At 40.9% G+C, this 19209-nt stretch overlaps 1 protein-coding gene and 1 pseudogene across 3 annotated transcripts in view; one reads left to right on the top strand and one right to left on the bottom strand.

Moving 5' to 3' along the window:
• The window catches only part of XYLB (xylulokinase), an 82253-nt gene extending 75325 nt beyond the window's left edge, over window positions 1–6928 (top strand). For 2 of the 3 annotated variants that reach the window (XM_021934554.2, XM_021934553.2), the window contains exon 19: window positions 980–6928. In XM_021934554.2, coding sequence (XP_021790246.1) covers window positions 980–1111 — 132 coding nt within the window. In that variant the 3' untranslated portion in view covers window positions 1112–6928. The remainder of the gene's footprint in view (window positions 1–979) is intronic. The other variant, XM_017955587.3, reaches the window with a different exon arrangement.
• A 10317-nt stretch (window positions 6929–17245) lies between these two features.
• LOC101010182 lies at window positions 17246–18072 on the bottom strand (annotated as a pseudogene).
• Window positions 18073–19209: the final 1137 nt, after the last annotated feature.

The raw sequence follows: 19209 nt of genomic DNA, 5'->3' as shown, positions 1-19209 counted from the left end.
CCATCTGTACAAAGACAGTTTTTCTTCTTTTCAATCTGTAAGCACTTTATTTCATTTTCTTGCCTTCCTGCAATGATTAGAATGTCTAGTATAGTGTTGAATGGAAGCACGGAGAGCAATAATCCTTGCCTTGTTGCTGATCTTAGGGGACAGCATTTTATCACTAAGAGTGTGTGTGTGAATACACCCTCCATTGGGCTGAGAAATTTCCTTTCATTTCTTGCTGGAGGCGGGGAGGAATGTTTAAAAAGAATGTGTAGGTTTGTCTTGAATTTTGGCAAATGTTTTACATGTATGTGTTATGGTTTTGGTATTCTGTGTTCCTTAAATATTTGATTGAATTCACCAGTGAAACCATCTTAGTTAGATGTTTTCTTTGTGGAACTTTTAAGTTAAAATTCAATTTAAATAAAAATATATGGCCCTTCAGATTTTGTACTTCTTTTTGTGTCAATATTAATAATATGCATCTTTCAAAGAATCTTTTTTTTTTTTTTTTGGTAGAGACAGGGTTTTGCCATATTGTTGATAGCAAGCCCTAACCCTGTCATAAACAAGCCTTAAAGAAACTGGCCATAAACAGGATTTCTGCAGCAATGTGGCATGCTTATGATGGCTGTCATGCACACTGCTAAAAGTTGTTGGTTTACTGGAGCAGGGCAAGGAATACCTGTCCCTGCCTGGAGCAAAAAACTGCTCAAACCACAAACAATAGCAGGAGAGGCCTGTGCCTTGACAGCATGTTTGTGCTGCAGATAATCAGCCAGAGCCTGTTTCTCTGCTCCTCACTGAGATTGCTTTGTTTCCCATAAGGAATGCTTTTAGCTAACCTACAATCTATCAAAGCTATGCTTATCACTAGCTTTCTGTCAATAAATGTGTGGGTCAAGCTCTGTTCATGGCGCTCAGCTCTGAAGGCTGTCAGCCCCTAATCCCCACTTTATACTATATTCCCGTGTCTTTGTCTTAATTCCTCTAGCGCCGCTGGGTTGGAGTCTCCATGACCGAGCTGGTCTCAGCAAGCGGTACCCAACGTGGGGGCTTGAATCCAGGTGTAAGGATCACCGGAGCGACGGTTAGAAAATGTGGAACTACACTGGAGGACACCTGAGTAGTGTTAAAGCAATTCCCATGGTAAGAAGGGGAGCTCAGAAGCATCAGGGTAACAATGGGACAAGGGTCGAGCAGGCATGAGGCTTATTTGATTCTGCTTCGACATCTCCTCAGAAAAGGAGGAGTGAAGGTTAGCACTGGCTGACTTATGCAGCTTTTTAGTGTGGTAGAGAGATACTGCCCCTCATTTCCGAACCGAGGAACTATGAATGTAGAGGTCTGGGAAAAGGTAGGCAGCACACTGAAAAAGGCATATAAGGATGGTGCTGGAGATATTCCTATAACTGATCAGTGTGGGCTCTGGTTCATTCCACCTTGGAGCCTTTCCACACAGATTATGAGGAGGAGGAATCAGAGGAAGAAGGAGAGTCTAATGAAGTAACAGAAGAGGTGACAGAACAGGTTTGCTTGCCAGCTAAAGCAACAAAGGAGGGAGAGGTTTGTCCCTACCCCTCTGCACCCCCTCATTATTTTGAAGAAAAGGAGCGGCCTGACCCTCCGAATCTTTCTTTTCCAGAGGACACTGGGTGAAAAGTAGTTGCCCCAGTGACTGTTTGAGCAGTGCCTCAAGCGACCGCTCTCAGTTCTATTCAGGCAGGAATCCAGCAAGCTAGACGAGAGGGTGATCTGGATGCTTGGCAGTTTCCTGTTAGAATGCACCCACCTGATCAACAGGGAAATATTACGGTTACGTGGGAGTCTTTCCCTTTTAAAATACTTAAAGAATTTAAACAAGCTATTAATCAACATGGACCAGGTTTTCCTTTTGTAATGGGACTGTTAAAGAATGTTGCTGTCTCCAGTCAGATGATGCCAGCGGGCACAGCAGGATTACTTCTAGGTAGGTCTAGTTTAAATGTAAAAGGAGTGCAAGTACAACCAGGAGTCATTGATTCAGATTATAAGGGGGAAATTCAAATTGTTATATCTACTTCTGTTCCCTGGAAAGCAGAGCCAGGAGAGCGTATAGCACAACTCCTGATTGTGCTGTATGTGGAAATGGGGAGAAGTGAAACTAAACGGACAGGAGGATCTGGAAGTACAAATGAACAAGGGAAAGCAGCTTACTGGGTAAATCAAATTACTGATAAACATCCTACCTGTGCAATAACTATTCAGGGAAAGAAATTTAAAGGTTTGGTAGATACAGGAGCAGACATTTCAGTCATTTCTCTACAGCACTGGCTGTCTGTGTGGTCAATTCAACCCGCTCAATTTAACATAGTTGGAGTTGGTAAAGCCCCTGAAGTATATCAAAGTATTTATATTTTGCATTGTGAAGGACCTGATGAACAATCTGGGACCATTCAGCCAACTATAACTTCTGTACCTATACATTTATGGGGGAGAGATTTATTACAGCAATGGGGAGTACAAGTTCCCCTTTATATAGAACAATTATATAGCCCTCAAAATCAGCATATGATATAAGAGATGGGGTATGTGCCTGGCATGGGATTAGGAAAAAATGTACAAGGGTTAGAGAAACCACTTCAAGCGGAAGAAAAAAATTCTTGTCAGGGTTTAGGAGATCATTTTTGATGGTGGCAATTGTTAAGCCTCCAGAACCTATACCTTTAAAATGGTTAACAAGTAAGCCAATTTTGATAGAACAATGGCTGCTGAGTAAAGAGAAACTGGAGGCTTTAGAGGTCTTAGTTACTGAACAATTAGAAACAGGATATATAGCTCTAACGTTTTCCCCCTGGAATTCTCCAGTCTTTGTTATTAAGAAAAAATGTGGTAAATGGAGAATGTTGACAGATCTTACAGCGATTAATTCAGTTATACAACCTATCGGGAGCATTGCAGCCTGGACTGCCTTCTGCTGCTATGATTCAAAAAAATTGACCTTTAATAGTCATAGATTTAAATGACTGTTTCTTTACTATCCCCTTAGCTGAGCAAGACTGTGAATGGTTTGCATTTATAATTCCTGCGGTAAACAACCTGCAGCCTGCTAAACGTTTTCACTGGAAAGTGTTGCCACAAGGCATGTTAAACAGTCCAACAATTTGTCAGACTTATGTAGGACAAGCAATGGAACCTACTCGTAAAAAATGTTCACAGTGTTACATTATTCATTTTATGCACGATATACTTTGTTCTGTCCCCGCTCAGGAAATATTAATCCAATGTTATAATCACTTGCAAAACTCGATTTCTCGTGCTGGTTTAATTATAGCTCCTGACAAAATTCAGACTCCTACTCCTTACTCCTACTTGGGGACCTTAGTAAATGACACTACCATTGTGCCACAGAAAGTAACCACACGTAGGGATCAATTGAAAACATTGAATGACTTTCAAAAACTACTAGGAAACATTAATTGGGCATGACCTGCTCTAGGCATTCCTACCTATGCCATGAGTAATCTATTTTCTATCCTTAGAGGAGATCCTAGTCTCCCAAGCCCTCGACAATTAACAAAGGAGGCTGAGGCAGAGTTACAGCTAATTGAAAAGTAAGTGCATAAAGCTCAAATAAATAGAATAGATCCAGAAAAGACTTTAGACTTATTGATTTTTCCAACTCAGCATTCACCTACTGGTGTTATTGTCCAAGAGCAGGATCTTGTAGAGCGGCTTTCCCTCCACATACTAATTCACGGACTCTCACTCCTTATTTGGATCAAATTGCTACTCTGATAGGAAATGGGAGAACTGAAATTGTTAAATTACATGGATATGATCCTGGAAAAATTATTCTTCCTCTTACAAAGGCATAAATACAAAAAGCCTGTATAAATAGTCTTAATTGCCAACCCATTTAGCTGATTTCGTAGGTGTTCTTGATAATCACTTTCCAAAGACAAAATTATTTCAATTTTTGAAACTAACTAATTGGATTCTCACTAGAATAACTAAATTTAAGCCAACTGAAGGTGCTGAAAATGTTTTTACAGATGGGTCTAGTAATGGTAAAGCTTCTCATTCTGGATCAAAAAGTAAAGTTTTCCAGACACCCTATACTTCAGCTCAAAAAGCGGAGCTTGTAGTTGTAATTGAGGTGCTGACTGCTTTTGAGATGCCTGTCAGTGTAATTTCTGGTTCTTCATACGTGGTTCATTCCACACAATTAATTGAAAATGCTCAGTTACAATTTCATGCAGATAAACAACTGATGACTTTATTTACCCAATTGCAAACAGCTGTTAAGAGTAGAATGCACCCTTTTTACATTACTCATATTAGAGCTCATACACCTCTTCCAGGACCTTTGACTGCAGGAAATCAAATGACTGATCGCCTAGTTGCTATGGCATTATCTAATGCTAGACACTTTCACAATTTAACCCACGTTAATGCCTCTGGTCTCAAACGCAGATGCAGCATTACCTGGAAAGAAGCTAAAGCTATTATCCAGCAATGCCCAACTTGCCAAATGGTGCATTCCTCATCTTTTACAGGAGGAGTTAATCCTCGAGGATTGGAACCTAATTCTCTTTGGCAAATGGATGTCATACACGTTCCCTCTTTTGGGAGACCAGCTCATGTACATGTATGTGTAGATACATTTTCTCACTTTGTTTGGGCTACATGCCAAACGGGGGAATCTTCTGTGTTAAATGGCATCTTCTGCAGTGCTTTGCAGTCATGGGCATTCCAGCTTCAGTTAAAATGGACAATGCTCCAGGCTATACAAGCCAAGCTCTAGCTACATTTTTCTCTGTATGGAATATTAAACACATTACTGGCATCCCATATAATTCACAAGGGCAAGCCATTGTGGAAAGAATGAATCACTCCCTAAAACAACAATTACAAAAGCAGAAGGGGGGAACAGTTATCAGAGGAACAGTGATTATAGGACTCCACACATACAACTAAATCTAGCATTATTAACTTTAAATTTTTTGAGCCTGCCTAAAGGCCGGATGCTATTAGCAGCTGAACAGCATCTACAGACACCAGCTTCAAAGACAGAAGCAGCACAACTGGTTTGGTGGAGAGATCCAATAACAAAAAGTTGGGAAATAGGTAAAATAATAACATGGGGGTAGAGGTTATATTTGTGTTTCTCCAGGCCAAAACCAGCAGCCGATTTGGATATCATCAAGACACCTGAAACCTTATCATGAGCCAGATGCTGAGGAAGAGATTTTGGGAGGAACCTGAGGATCCCCCACTTGCAGCCATGTCGAGACTGACAATAAGTCCACCTTTCCTGCTTGTAGTGGGTGATTTACAACTTGATCTCCCTAATCATCACGTGACTTGTCAAGAATGTAGATTGTTTTCTTGTGTGAATTCTTCCTTGTATAATACTGATCATTCTATTTTAGTGGTAAGAGCCCAAGAAGGAGTATGGATACCTGTAAAGCTTTCCCATCCTTGGGAAGCCTCTCCTTCTGTGCATATTATTACTGAAATTCTTCAGAAGATTCTGAGACACTCTCAGTGTTTCATTGCTACTTTAATTTTAATCATTATAGGATTGATTGCTGTCACAGTTACTGCTGTGGCAGATGGAGTTGCTTTGCATCCCACAGTACAAACAGCAGACTGTGTAAATAATTGGCAGAAAAATTCTACTTTCCTGTGGAATTCCCAAACTAAGATAGACCAGAAACTAGCTAATCAAATCAGTTATCTCCAGCAAACTGTAATGTGGCTAGGAGATCGAGTAGTTAGTCTAGAATATAGAATGCAGCTACAATGTGATTGGAATACTTCTGATTTTTGCATTACTCCTTATCTGTATAATGAAACAGAGCATGAGTGGGAAAGAGTTAAGAAACATTTGAAAGGTCATATTGGAAATTTACTTTAGATATTACAAAACTGAAGGAACAAATATTTCAAGCTTCTCAGGCACATCTGATGCTAATGCCAGGAACTGAAGTGCTTGAAGGTGCTTCAGATGGATTAGCAGCTATTAACCTGTTAAAATGGATCAAGACTCTTGGAGGTTCTGTGATTTCAATGATGACTGTGCTTTTAATCGGTGTTGTTTGTCTTTATATAGTCTGCAGATGTGGATCCCGAATCCTGTGAGAAGTAGCCTACTGTGACAAAGCTGCCTATGCCTTAATCACTTTGCAAAAACAAAAAGGGGGGACATGTTGGTAGCAAGCCCTAACCCTGTCATAAACAGACCTTAAAGAAACTGGCCATAAACAGGATTTCTGCAGCAATGTGACATGCTCATGATGGCTGTCATGCACACTGCTAAAAGTTGTTGGATTAATGGAGCAGGACAAGGAACACTTGGCCCTGCCTGGAGTGAAAAACTGCTCAAACTACAAATGATAGCAGGAGAGGCTTGTGCCTTGAGAGCATGTTTTTGCTGCAGATAATCAACTGGAGCCTGTTTCTCTGCTCCTCACTGAGATTGCTTTGTTTCCCATAAGGAATGCTTTTAGCTAATCTACAATCTACAGAAGCAATGCTTATCACTGCCTTTCTGTCAATAAATGTCTGGGTCAAACTCTGTTTGTGGCTCTCAGCTCTGAAGGCTGTCAGCCCCTAATCCTCACTTTATACTGTATTCCTGTGTCTTTGTCTTAATTCCTCTAGCACTGCTGGGTTAGGGTCTCCACAACTGAGCTGGTCTTGGCACCATGTTGCTCAGGCTAGTCTTGAACTCCTGTAATCCTTCCACAAAGTGCTGGGATTACAGGTGTGAGCCACCACACCTGGCCAGAATCTTCCATTTTAACTTGTCAAATTTATTAGCATAAAAATTTTTAATATTCCTTTATTATCCTTGCATGTCTGTAGTACTTGCAGTGAAAGAATTCTTTTTCATTTCTGAAATTGGTCATTTGCAACTTTTCTCTTTTTTCTGAATCAGTCTAGCTCGAAGTTTATCAATTTTATTGATCATACTTTTTTCTATTTTATTGATTTCCATTCTTTATTATTTACTTCAGGTTTAATTTGCTCTGCTTTTCCTAGCTTTTCTTTTCTTTTTTTGAGACAGAATCTCACTCTGTAGCCCAGGTTGGAGTGCAGTGGCATGGTCTTGGCTTACTGCAACCTCCACCTCCTGGTTCAAACAATTCTCCTGCCTCAGCCTCCCAAGTAGCTGGGACTACAGGCGCCCACCACCATACCTGGCTAATTTTTGTATTTTTAGTAGAGACAGGGTTTCATCATGTTGGGCAGACTGGTCTAGAACTCCTGACTTCAAGTGATTCACCCATCTTGGCCTCCCAAAATGTTGGGATTACAGGTGTGAGCCACCATGCCTGGTCAATGTTTTTTAGCTTTTCAAGTTGGAAATCTACATCACTGATTTAAGACATTTCCTCTTTCCTAACATAAGCACTTAACATTATCAGTTTCATTGTATGCACTGCTTTAACTGTATCCCATAAATTTTCATATGTTCTGTTTCTATTGTCATTCTGCTCAGAATGTTTTCTGATTTCCTTTGCTATTTTTCTTTAATTCTTAGGTTAATTCCCAAACATTAGGGGATTTTCCAGATACCTTTTTGCTAGAATTTGGTTTTGTTATTTAACGTCATCTGTGTGGTCTAAGAATATGCTCTGTATAACTTCAAGATTTTAAAACTTATTGACATTTATCTTTTGGCCCAGCATATAGTTTAATTTTCAGGGAATGTTATTTGTGCATTTGAAAAAAAAATGTGTCTTCTCTCTTGTTGAGTGTTCTGTAAATGACAATAAGGTTGAATTTGGTTGATGGTGTTGTTCACCATCTTTTATGTCTTAACTGATTTTCTATATACTTGTTATACCAATTACTGAGAGAGCAGTAGTAAAATCTCCAACCATATTGTGTATGTCTTCATTTTTCCTTTTAGTTTTTTCCATTTTTCTTCATATCCTTTGAGGTTCTATTACTTGGACATATACATTTCGGACTGTTATATCTTCATGATGATTTGACCCACTTATCATGAAATGTCCCTCTTTTTCCCTGTTAATATTCACTGTTCTGAATACTATTTCCTGATATTACTACAGTCACTCCATCATTTGTTAGACTAGCATTTGCATGTTATAGGTTTCTTTAAATCATTTAAATTTTAACCTTCTTGAACTCTAAACACTGCCTTTTGGTTGGAGTGTTTAGAGTCCATTTACATAACATAATTATTGATGTGGTTTCTTTAAATCCCACATCTTACTATTTGTTTTCTATTTGTTCCAGCTGTTCATTGTCCCCTCCCCTTTTACTGCCTTCTTTTGAGTTATTTGAGTATTTTTTGTTATCTCATTTTATCTCTACTCCATTTATTGGTTAGATTTCTGTGATGGATGATGTTAAATGCTGCTCAGGTTCCTCTTCAAATCGAGAAATACTTCAAGAAGTCATTATTGTTTCCCCTGCTGGGAGACCTGTTGACAGATAGCTTTCTGCTGACAGACCCTTCAGGGATTGCCATGATTGCAGAGAGCTACCTTGCTCAAGGTCATTCCCCTTCCCAAGGTGACTAACATCCCGTGCTGAATGCAAGAATATTAAGGTCTGACCATCTCAATACAACTCAGCACAATTCTGAAGAGTCATTCTAGCTCTGTAGTTTCATGTGGACTTGGCCAAGGCTATTATTGGGCTAGCATAACAACCTGGCTTCTCATCCTGCCCACCCCTGCTTGTGTCGCCTTCATTCTACAGGTATTTGTCCCAAGAGCACTCCTTAATAAACACCCTACACACCGAACTCTGCTCATCTCTTGAACTCTGCTCTGGTTTGAGTTCACTCATGAACTCAACCTGCAACAGCTTCTTTGTTTTAGTTTTTAGTGGTTGCTGTAGGCATTGCCAATATGCACATTTTAACGTATTACAGTTGGGTTAGTTTGCTAGGGCTGCCATAACAAAACACTACAGACCGGGTGGCTTAAACAACAGACATTTATTTCCTCTTAGTTCTGGAGGCCAGAAATCCAAGATCAAGGTGTTCACAGATTTGGCTTCTCCTGAGGCCTCTCTCTTTCTTTCTGTGTCCTCACATGGTCTTTTCTTTGTGGATATGCACATCTGGTGTCCCGCCACTCTATTCTTTCTTTATATATATACACACACACATATATATATAAATAAATATATATATAAATATATATATACACACACACATATATATACTTCATATATATGTGTGTGTGTATATATATAGGTTTATGTGTATATATACACTTTAAATTCTAGGGTACATGTGCACAACGTGCAGGTTTGTTACATAAGTATACATGTGCCATGTTGGTTTGCTGCACCCATTAACTCGTCATTTACATTGGGTATTTCTCCTAATGCTATCCCTCCCCTAGACCCCCACCCCACGACAGGCCTTGGTGTGTGATGTTCCCCTTCCTGTGTCCAAGTGATCTCATTGTTCAATTCCCATCTATGAGCGAGAACATGTGGTGTTTGGTTTCCTGTCCTTGTGATAGTTTGCCCAGAATGACAATTTCCAGCTTCATCCACGTCCCTGCAAAGGACATGAACTCATCTTTTTTTATGGCTGCATAGTATTCCATGCTGTATATGTGCCAAATTTTCTTAATCCAGTCTATCATTGATGGACATTTGGGTTGGTTCCAAGTCTTTGCTATTGTGAATAGTGCTGCAATAAACATACGTGTGCATGTGTCTTTATAGTAGCATGATTTATAATCCTTTGGGTATATACCCAGTAATGGGATTGCTGGGTCAAACAGTATTTCTAGCTCTAGATCCTTGAGGAATCGCCACACTGTCTTCCACAATGGCTGAACTAATTTACACTCCCACCAACAGTGTAAAAGCGTTCCCATTTCTACACATCCTCTCCAGCATCTGTTGTTTCTTGACTTTTTAATGATTGCCATTCTAACTGGTGTGAGACAGTATCTCACTGTCATTTTGATTTGCATTTCTCTGATGACCAGTGATGATGAGCATTTTTTCATGTGTCTGTTGGCTGCATAAATGTCTTCTTTTGAGAAGTGCCTGTTCATATCCTTTGCCCACTTTTTGATGGGGTTGTTTGGTTTTTTTCTTGAAAATTTGTTTAAGTTCTTTGTAGATTCTGGATACTAGCCCTTTGTCAGATGGGTAGATTGCAAAAATTTTCTCCCATTCTGTAGGTTGCCTGTTCACTCTGATGGTAGTTTCTTTTGCTGTGCAGAAGCTCTTTAGTTTAATTAGATCAAAATATCTATTTTGGCTTTTGTTGCTATTGCTTTTGGTGTTTTAGACATGAAGTCCTTGCCCATGCCTATGTCCTGAATGGTATTGCCTAGGTTTTATTCTAGGGCTTTCATGGATTCATGTCTAACATTTAAGTCTTTAATCCATCTTGAATTAATTTTTGTATAAGGTGTAAGGATGGGATCCAGTTTCAGCTTTCTATACATGGCTAGCCAGTTTTCCCAGCACCATTTATTAAATAGGCAATCCTTTCCCCATTTCTTGTTTTTGTCAGGTTTGTCAAAGATCAGATGGTTGCAGATGTGTGGTGTTATTTCTGAGGCCTCTGTTCTGTTCCATTGGTCTATATATCTGTTTTGGTACCAGTACCATGCTTTTTTGGTTACTGTAGCCTTGTAGTATAGTTTGAAGTCAGGTAGCATGATGCCTCCAGCTTTGTTCTTTTTGCTTAGGATTGTCTTAGCAAGGTGGGCTCTTTTTTGGTTCCATGTGTACTTTAAAGCAGTTTTTTTCCAGTTCTGTGAAGAAAGTCATTGGTAGCTTGACGGGGATGACATTGAATCTATAAATTACTTTGGGCAGTATGGCCATTTTCCAGTATTGATTCTTCCTATCCATGAGCATGGAATGTTCTTCCATTTGTTTGTATCCTCTTTTATTTCGTTGAGCAGTGGTTTGTAGTTCTCCTTGAAGAGGTCCTGCACATCCCTTGTAAGTTGGATTCCTAGGTATTTCTCTTTGTAGCAATTGTGAATGGCAGTTCACTCATGATTTGGCTGTCTGTTTGTCTGTTATTGGTGTATAAGAATGCTTGTGATTTTTGCACATTGATTTTGTATCCTGAGACTTTGCTGAAGTTGCTTATCAGCTTAAGAAGATTTGGGACTGGGATGATGGGGTTTTCTAAATATACAATCATGTCACCTGCAAACAGGGACAATTTGACTTCCTCTTTTCCTAATTGAATACCCTTTATTTCTTTCTCTTGCCTGATTGCCCTGGCCAGAACTTCCAACACCAAGCTGAATAGGAGTGGTGAGAGAGGGCATCCCTGTCATGTGCTGGTTTTAAAAAATGCTTCCAGTTTTTGCCCATTCAGTATGATATTAGCCGTGGGTTTGTCATAAATAGTTATTATTTTGAGATACATTCCATCAATACCTAGTTTATTGAAAGTTTTTAGCAAGAAGGGCTGTTGAATTTTGTTGAGGGCCTTTTCTGCATCTATTGAGATAATCATGTAGTTTTTGTTGTTGGTTCTGTTTATGTGATGGATTACGTTTCTTGATTTGTGTGTGTTGAACCAGCCTTGCATCCCAGGGATGAAGCCAAACTGATCATGGTGGATAAGCTTTTTGATGTGCTGCTGGATTCTGTTTGCCAGTATTTTATTGAGGATTTTTGCATCGATGTTCATCAGGGATATTGGTCTAAAATTCTCTTTTTTTGTTGTGTCTCTGCCAGGCTTTGGTATCAGGATGATGCTGGCCTCATAAAATGAGTTAGGGAGGATTCCCTCTTTTTCTATTGATTGGAATAGTTTCAGAAGGAATGGTACCAGCTCCTCCTTGTACTTCTGGTAGAATTTGGCTGTGAATCCATCTGGTCCTGGGCTTTTTCTGGTTGGTAGAAAAAGCCTCAACTTCAAAGCCTGTTATTGGTCTAGTCAGAGATTCCACTTCTTCCTGGTTTAGTCTTGGGAGGGTGTATGTGTCCAGGAATTCATCCATTTCTTGTAGATTTTCTAGTTTATTTGCGTAGAGGTGTTTATAGTATTGTCTGATGGTAGTTTGTATTTCTGCGGGATCAGTGGTGATATCCCCTTTATCATTTTTTATTGCATCTATTTGATTCTTCTCTATTTTCTTCTTTATTAGTCCTGCCAGCAGTCTATTTTGTTGATCTTTTCAAAAAACCAGCTCCTGGATTCATTGATTTTTTTGACGGGTTTTTTACATCTCTATTCCCTTCAATTCTGCTCTGATCTTAGTTATTTCTTGCCTTCTACTAACTTTTGAATTTGTTTGCTCCTGCTTCTCTAGTTCTTTTAACTGTGATGTTAGGTTGTCAATTTTAGATCTTCCCTGCTTTCTCTTGTGGGCATTTAGTGGTATCAATTTCCCTCGACACATTGCTTTAAATGTGTCCCAGAGATTCTGATACGTTTTGTCTTTGTTCTCGTTGGTTTCAAAGAACATCTTTATTTGTACCTTCATTTCGTTATTTACCCAGTAGTCATTCAGGAGCAGGTTGTTCAGTTTCCATGCAGTTGTGCTTTTTTGAGTGAGTTTCTTAGTCTTGAGTTCTAATTTGATGGCACTGTGGTCTGAGAGACAGTTTGTTGTGATTTCTCTTCTTTTACATTTGCTGAGGAGTGCTTTACTTCCAACTATGTGGTCAATTTTGGAATAAGTGTGATGTAGTGCTGAGAAGAACGTATATTCTGTTGATTGTTGATTTGGGATGGAGAGTTCTGTAGATGTCTATTAGGTCCGCTTGATGCAGAGCTGAGTTCAAGTCCTGGATATCCTTGTTAACCTTCTGTCTCATTGATCTGTCTAATATTGACAGTGGAGTGTTAAAGTCTCCCATTATTATTGTGTAGGAGTCTAAGTCTCTTTGTAGGTTTCTAAGGACTTGTTTTATGAATCTGGGTGCTCCTGTATTGGGTGCATATATATTTAGGATAGTTAGCTCCTCTTGCTGAATTGATCCCTTTATCATTATGTAATGGCCTTCTTTGTCTCTTTTGATCTTTGCTGGTTTAAAGTCTGTTTTATCAGAGACTAGGATTGCAACTCTGCTTTTTTTTTGTTTTCCATTTGCTTGGTAGATGTTCCTCCATCCCTTTATTTTGAGCCTATATGTGTCTTTACACATGAGTTGGGGCTCCTGAATACAGCACACTGATGGGTCTTGACTCTTTATCCAATTTGCCAGTCTGTGTCTTTTAATTGGAGCATTTAGCCCATTTACATTTAAGGTTAATATTGTTATGTGTGAATTTGATCCTGTCATTATGATGTTAACTGGTTATTTTGCCCATTAATTGATGTAGTTTCTTCATAGCATCAATGGTCTTTACAATTTGGCATGCTTTTGCAGTGGCTGATACCAGTCGTTCCTTTCCATGTTTAGTGCTTCCTTTGAGAGCTCTTGTAAGGCAGGCCTGGTGGTGACAGAATCTCTCAGTATTTGCTTGTCTGTAAAGGATTTTATTTTTCCTTCACTTATGAGGCTTTGTTTGGGTGGATATGAAATTCTGGGTTGAAAATTCTTTTCTTTAAGAATGTTGAATATTGATTGGCCCCCACTCTCTTCTGGCTTATAGAGTTTCTGCCAAGAGACCCGCTGTTAGTCTGATGGGCTTCCCTTTGTGGGTAACCCGACCTGCCTCTCTGGCTGCCCTTAACATTTTTTTTCTTCATTTCAACCTTGGTGAATCTAACAATTACATGTCTTGGGGTTGCTCTTCTCAAGGAGTATCTTCGTGGTGTTCTCTGTATTTCCTGAATTTGAATGTTGGCCTGCCTTGCTAGGTTGGGGAAGTTTTCCTGGATAATATCCTGAAGAGTGTTTTCCAACTCAGTTTTATTTTCCCCATCACTTTCAGGTACACCAATCAAATGTAGATTTGGTCTTTTCACATAGTCCCATATTTCTTGGGGGCTCTGTTCATTTCTTTTTACTCTTTTTTCTCTAAACTTCTCTTCTCATTTTATTTAATTAATTTGATCTTCAATCACTGATACACTTTCTTCCACTTGATCAAATCAGCTATTGAAGCTTATGTATGTGTCACATAGTTCTCGTGCCACGGTTTTCAGCTTCATCAGGTCATTTAAGATCTTCTCTACACTACCATTCGTCTAATCTTTTTAAAAGGTTTTTAGCTTCCTTGTGATGGGTTCGAACATCCTCCTTTAGCTTGGAAAAGTTTGTTATTACCAACCTTCTGAAGCCTACTTCTGTCAACTCATCAAAGTTATTCTCCATCCAGCTTTGTTCCATTGCTGGCAAGGAGCTGTGATCCTTTGGAGGAGAAGAGACCCTCTGGTTTTTAGAATTTTTAGCTTTTCTGCTCTGGTTTCTCTCCATCTTTGTTGTTTTATCTACCTTTGGTCTTTGATGTTGGTGACCTACAGGTGGGGTTTTGGTGTGGATGTCCTTTTTGCTGATGTTGATGCTATTCCTTTCTGTTTGTTAGTTTTCCTTCTAACAGTCAGGTCCCTCAGCTGCAGGTCTGTTGGAGTTTGCTGGAAGTCAACTGCACACCCTGTTTGCCTGGGTATCACCAGCGGAAGCTGCAGAACAGCAAATGTTGCTGCCTAATCCTTCCTCTGGAAGCTTTGATCCAGATGGGCACCCACCTGTATGAGGTGTCAGTTGGCCCCTACTGGGAGGTGTCTTCCAGTTAGGCTACATGTGGGTTAGGGACCCACTTGAGGAGGCAGTCTGTCCATTCTCAGAGCTCAAACACCATGCTGGGAGAACCACTGCTCTCTTCAGAGCTGTCAGACAGTGACGTGTAAGTCTGCGGAAGTTTCTGCTGCCTTTTGTTCAGCTGTGCCCTGCCCTCAGAGGTGGAGTCTACAAAGGCAGCAAGCCTTGCAGCTCTGCAGTGGGCTCCACCCATTTCAAGCTTCCCGGCCCATTTGTTTACCTACTCAAGCCTCAGGTATGGCGGATGCCCCCCTTCACCCTGCTGGCCTGCTGCCTCACAGGTCGATCTCAGACTACTGCACTAGCAGTGGCAGTAAGCAAGTCTCTGTGGGCATGGGACCCACTGAGCCAGGTATGGGATATAATCTCCTGGTGTACCGTTTGCTACGACCATTAGAAAAGTGCAGTATTTGAGTAGGAGTGTCCTGTTTTTCCAGGTACAGTCTGTCATGGCTTCCCTTGGCTAGGAAAGGGAAATCCCTTAACCCCTTGCACTTCTGGGGTGAGGCAACGCCCTGCCCTGCTTCCACTCACCCTCTGTGGGCTGAACCCATTGTCCAACCAGTCCCAATGAGATGAACCAGGTACCTCAGTTGGAAATGCAGAAATCAGCCATTTTCTGCATTGATCATGCTGGGAGCTGCAGACCAGAGCTGTTCCTATTTGGCCATCTTGAAATGGACCCTCCCCCTCTATTCTTATAAGGACATCAGTCAGATTGGATTAGAGCCCCACCCTTATGACATCATTTAATCTTCATTCCCTCCTTACAGGTGCTATCTCCAAATGCAGTGGCACTGGGGGCTAGGGCTTCAACATACGGATTTTTGGGGGACAAAATGGAAAAGTATACTGTTCCCAGAGGGGCTCAAATGTGAACAAAAGAAAAACTATGCCCACACTTTTTTCTTTTTTTCTAAACTGTCAATTAATTACTTTATTTCATATAAAAGTTACATTGAGGCCAGGCACCGGGGCTCACGCCTGTAATCTCAGCACTTTGGGAGACCTGAGGCGGGTGGATCACGAGGTCAGCAGATCGAGACCATCCTGACTAACACAGTGAAACCTTGTCTCTACTAAAAATACAAAAACAAAATTAGCCGAGCATGGTGGTGGGTGCCTGTAGTTCCAGCTACTTGGGAGGCTGAGGCGGGAGAATGACATGAACCCGGGAGGTGGAGCCTGCAGTAAGCCGATATCGTGACACTGCACTCCAGCCTGGGTGACAGAGCGAGACTCCTCTTGAAAAAAAAAAAAAAGTTACATTGAAATAAGAGGTTGAAAAGTCACGTGTACTTGATTTGCACACACTTGCCAAGTCTCACAGGATTCAACCACTTGGATAATTTTTTAAATTGATAACAGGATATACATATTTAAAGCCTCAGTGAAGTCCAATACCCATGTCCAACCCAGACAATGATGTGCAAATGAATATGCAAAACAATCTCTGGAAACTCGTTTCTCCAGGATCACCCACGATCCATGCTTTGTCCCTCTGGCTGTGACGCAATTCTTCTCCCAAAGGCGTACATGCTTCTGCAGTGACAGAGTCCACTACCAAACCCCTGCAGGTTTACTCACTTAGCTAAGATGTTGGCTCAAGTAGGCCCCTTTGTGGTTTTTCATCAGCAGTGGTAGAAGCCCTAATTCGGATAGGGTAGAGAGTAATTAGAAACAAAAACAAAACAGTTAACAGATGAACAGAAGGCAAAACAGTTCCCAGGAGGGGGACACGAACTTCTCTTAGCGTGGACAGCAGGCTTAAAGGAAGAGCCTCAGAATTTGTCACAGATTGCTTCTTGATGCATCCAGCAAAAAATGTACAAACCAGGCCAGTTTAAGGCAAGTCCCCGAGGAGGGGAGCTCTTTGCTTTCTGGCATAATTTTAAGCTCTGCACCAAGGATTCTGTTTTTTTTCATTTTTATTTTGAGACAGAGTCTCACTCTGTTGCCCAGGCTGCTGTACAGTGGCTCAATCTCTGGCTCACTGCAACCTCCACCTCCTGGGTTCAAGCAATTCTCCTGCCTCAGCTTCCCAAGTAGCTGAGACTACAGGCGTGCACCACCACACCCGGCTTTTTTTTTTTTTTTTTTTTTTTTTGATTTTTAGTAGAGATGGGGTTTCAGCATGTTGGCCAGGGTGGTCTCAAACTCCTGACCTCAGGTGATCCACCCGCCTCAGCCTCCCAGAGTGCTGGAATTACAGGCTTGAGCCACCGCGCCCGGCTCAAGGATCCTATTTTATCACCTATCCATGGTTGTACAGGTGGAGACTGAGGAGAGCCTCTTCTGGTGTGGAGAATCTGCCATCTGTGACTATAAATATTTATAAAACTTTGCTTGCTGCAAGCAATTGGTTTGTGTAGGTTCCAGTTGTCCTGTTGGTCACAGATGAGCTGTCGATACCCGTCAGACCCCAAATAAATAAGTGGAAGTCTGTGAGCAAGTAAGTTCCAGCCTGATGAGCAAGGCTGCACACTGAGAACTCCAGACCGCCTTTTTTAGGCAGTCACCTAAAACAGAAGCTGACAAAGGAATTCATCCAGGGGAGTAACAGGGTCCCTAAGGACTGATTTCATCCCTTCCTGGGCAGCCTCCACTCCCATGTGGGCTTCTCGCTTTTCAATCACTGGATCTCCCTCTCATCATTGCATATGGAGTGGATTTGGGTGCCAAACATAACTGCAGTGAAAGTGAAAAACAGAAGACCCTCCAGGCACAGGAAGGTCAACAGGATTACAGTGAATGGAGGTGAAAAATCACTGCATTCAGTCCACTGCCTCAGACGCAGGTGATAAACTGAAATCCACAGAGAATCAGGGCATGGACTGAAGACAGAGCTATATACATAGTGAAGAGCTCAAAACATCTTTGATTCTTTTCTCCTACACAATTGTTCACCCACAGGCAGTGATGATCCATTTTCCTAATATGTCTTTTGCAAATACTGCTGTGGTGGGTGAGCTCTGGTTTGATACAGCAGCACTTGGGGGCACTTGTAGATCACTTCCCTGGGCTTCAGCTGCAAACTCTCCATGTATTCTTTTGTAGCATTTCCTCTGGGTACTGCCCCGGGGTCAGTGAGCATGGTTCTCAGGTGGGACAACAGGGCAAACGTGGCCAAGTAGTTAAAGATGACCCCATTGACCACAGAGTACCAGAAGGCTTTAGAAGCCAGCAACATGATGAAAGTCACCACAAAGTCTGCATAGATGACCGGAAGCCATGTCACATCAGCACAGATCATGCCACAGTCGTCATGGATGAACCAGACCCTGTCTGCCACGTCAACCTGAGAGGAGGATGACGAAGAGTCATCATTGTCATTTTCAGCCAGGAGAGGATGATGCTCCACGTCCCGGAGCCTGTGTCCTGATGGCTGCATGATTTCACTGACGCACCCTCCCAAGTTGTTTCTAAACATCACTTGAACATTTTGTGCCTCTTCTTCAGGATATTAAGGTGCATACTGTCCTATGTGATCAGATCTGAGGTCTGGGCGGGGTCGTCAGGTGAGACGGAGTCTTGCTCTGTTGCCCAGGCTTGAGTGCAGTGGCACGTTCTCAGCTCACTGCAACTTCTGCCTCCTGAGTTCAAACGATCCTCCTGCCTCAGCCTCCCGAGTAGCTGGAATTACAGGCGCACACCACCATGTCTGGCTAATTTTTATATTTTTAGTAGAGACAGGGTTTTGCCATGTTGGCCAGGCTGATCTCAAACTCCTGACAGGTGATCCTCGGCCTCTAGAAGTGCTGGGATTACAGGGGTGAGCCACCGCGCCTGGCCTGAAGGACTTCTTTTAACATTTTTTTGTAGTGAAGTTCTGCTGGCACTGAATTATTTTGGCTTTTCTTTGTCTGCAAAAAGTCTTTATTTTGCCTTCATTTTTGAAAGATATTTTCTTTTTCAAATTCTAGCATGTAGAATTCTACGTTGACAGTTTTGTTTTTTCTTTCAGTATTTAAAAGCACTGTTCAATTTTGTTTCAATTTGCATAATTTCTGATAAGCTTCTGTCCTCCGTTAATTTTATCCTTTTTCTTTCCCACATAATTAATATGTCTTTTTCCTCTGGCTGCTTTTATGATTTTCTTTTTATCATTGATATTCAGTGATTTGATCATTATGTGCGTTTCAGACCTTACTGAGCTTTATGGATCTGTGGGGTTATAATTTCATCAAAGTTGGAAAAATGTTGGCCATTATTTCTACAATATCTAAAATTTCTAAATTTTTCTAAATTTCTAAATTTCTAACATTTTATAGAGAATTTTTTTTCTCCATTCCTCAGAATGTTGGCTATACCTATGTTAGACAAGTTTATATTTTCCCACAGATCATAGGGAGGGTCTCTGTTCACTTTTTTCCAGTGTTTTCTCCCTGGATTTTATTTTGGCCACTTCCTATTGCTATGTTTTCAATTTCATGGATCTCATTTTTCTTTAATGTCTAATCTGCCATCAGTTCCATCCATTCAGTCTTTTTAAAAAATGATATTGCATGTCTCTAGAAGTCCATATTTATAATGACTTTTTTCTTT

This window comes from Papio anubis, chromosome 2 (assembly GCF_008728515.1).
Source record: "Papio anubis isolate 15944 chromosome 2, Panubis1.0, whole genome shotgun sequence".
Lineage (NCBI taxonomy): Eukaryota > Metazoa > Chordata > Mammalia > Primates > Cercopithecidae > Papio > Papio anubis.
The sequence above is the reverse complement of the archived record's forward strand: the minus strand, read 5'-3'. Positions and strand labels throughout refer to the sequence as shown.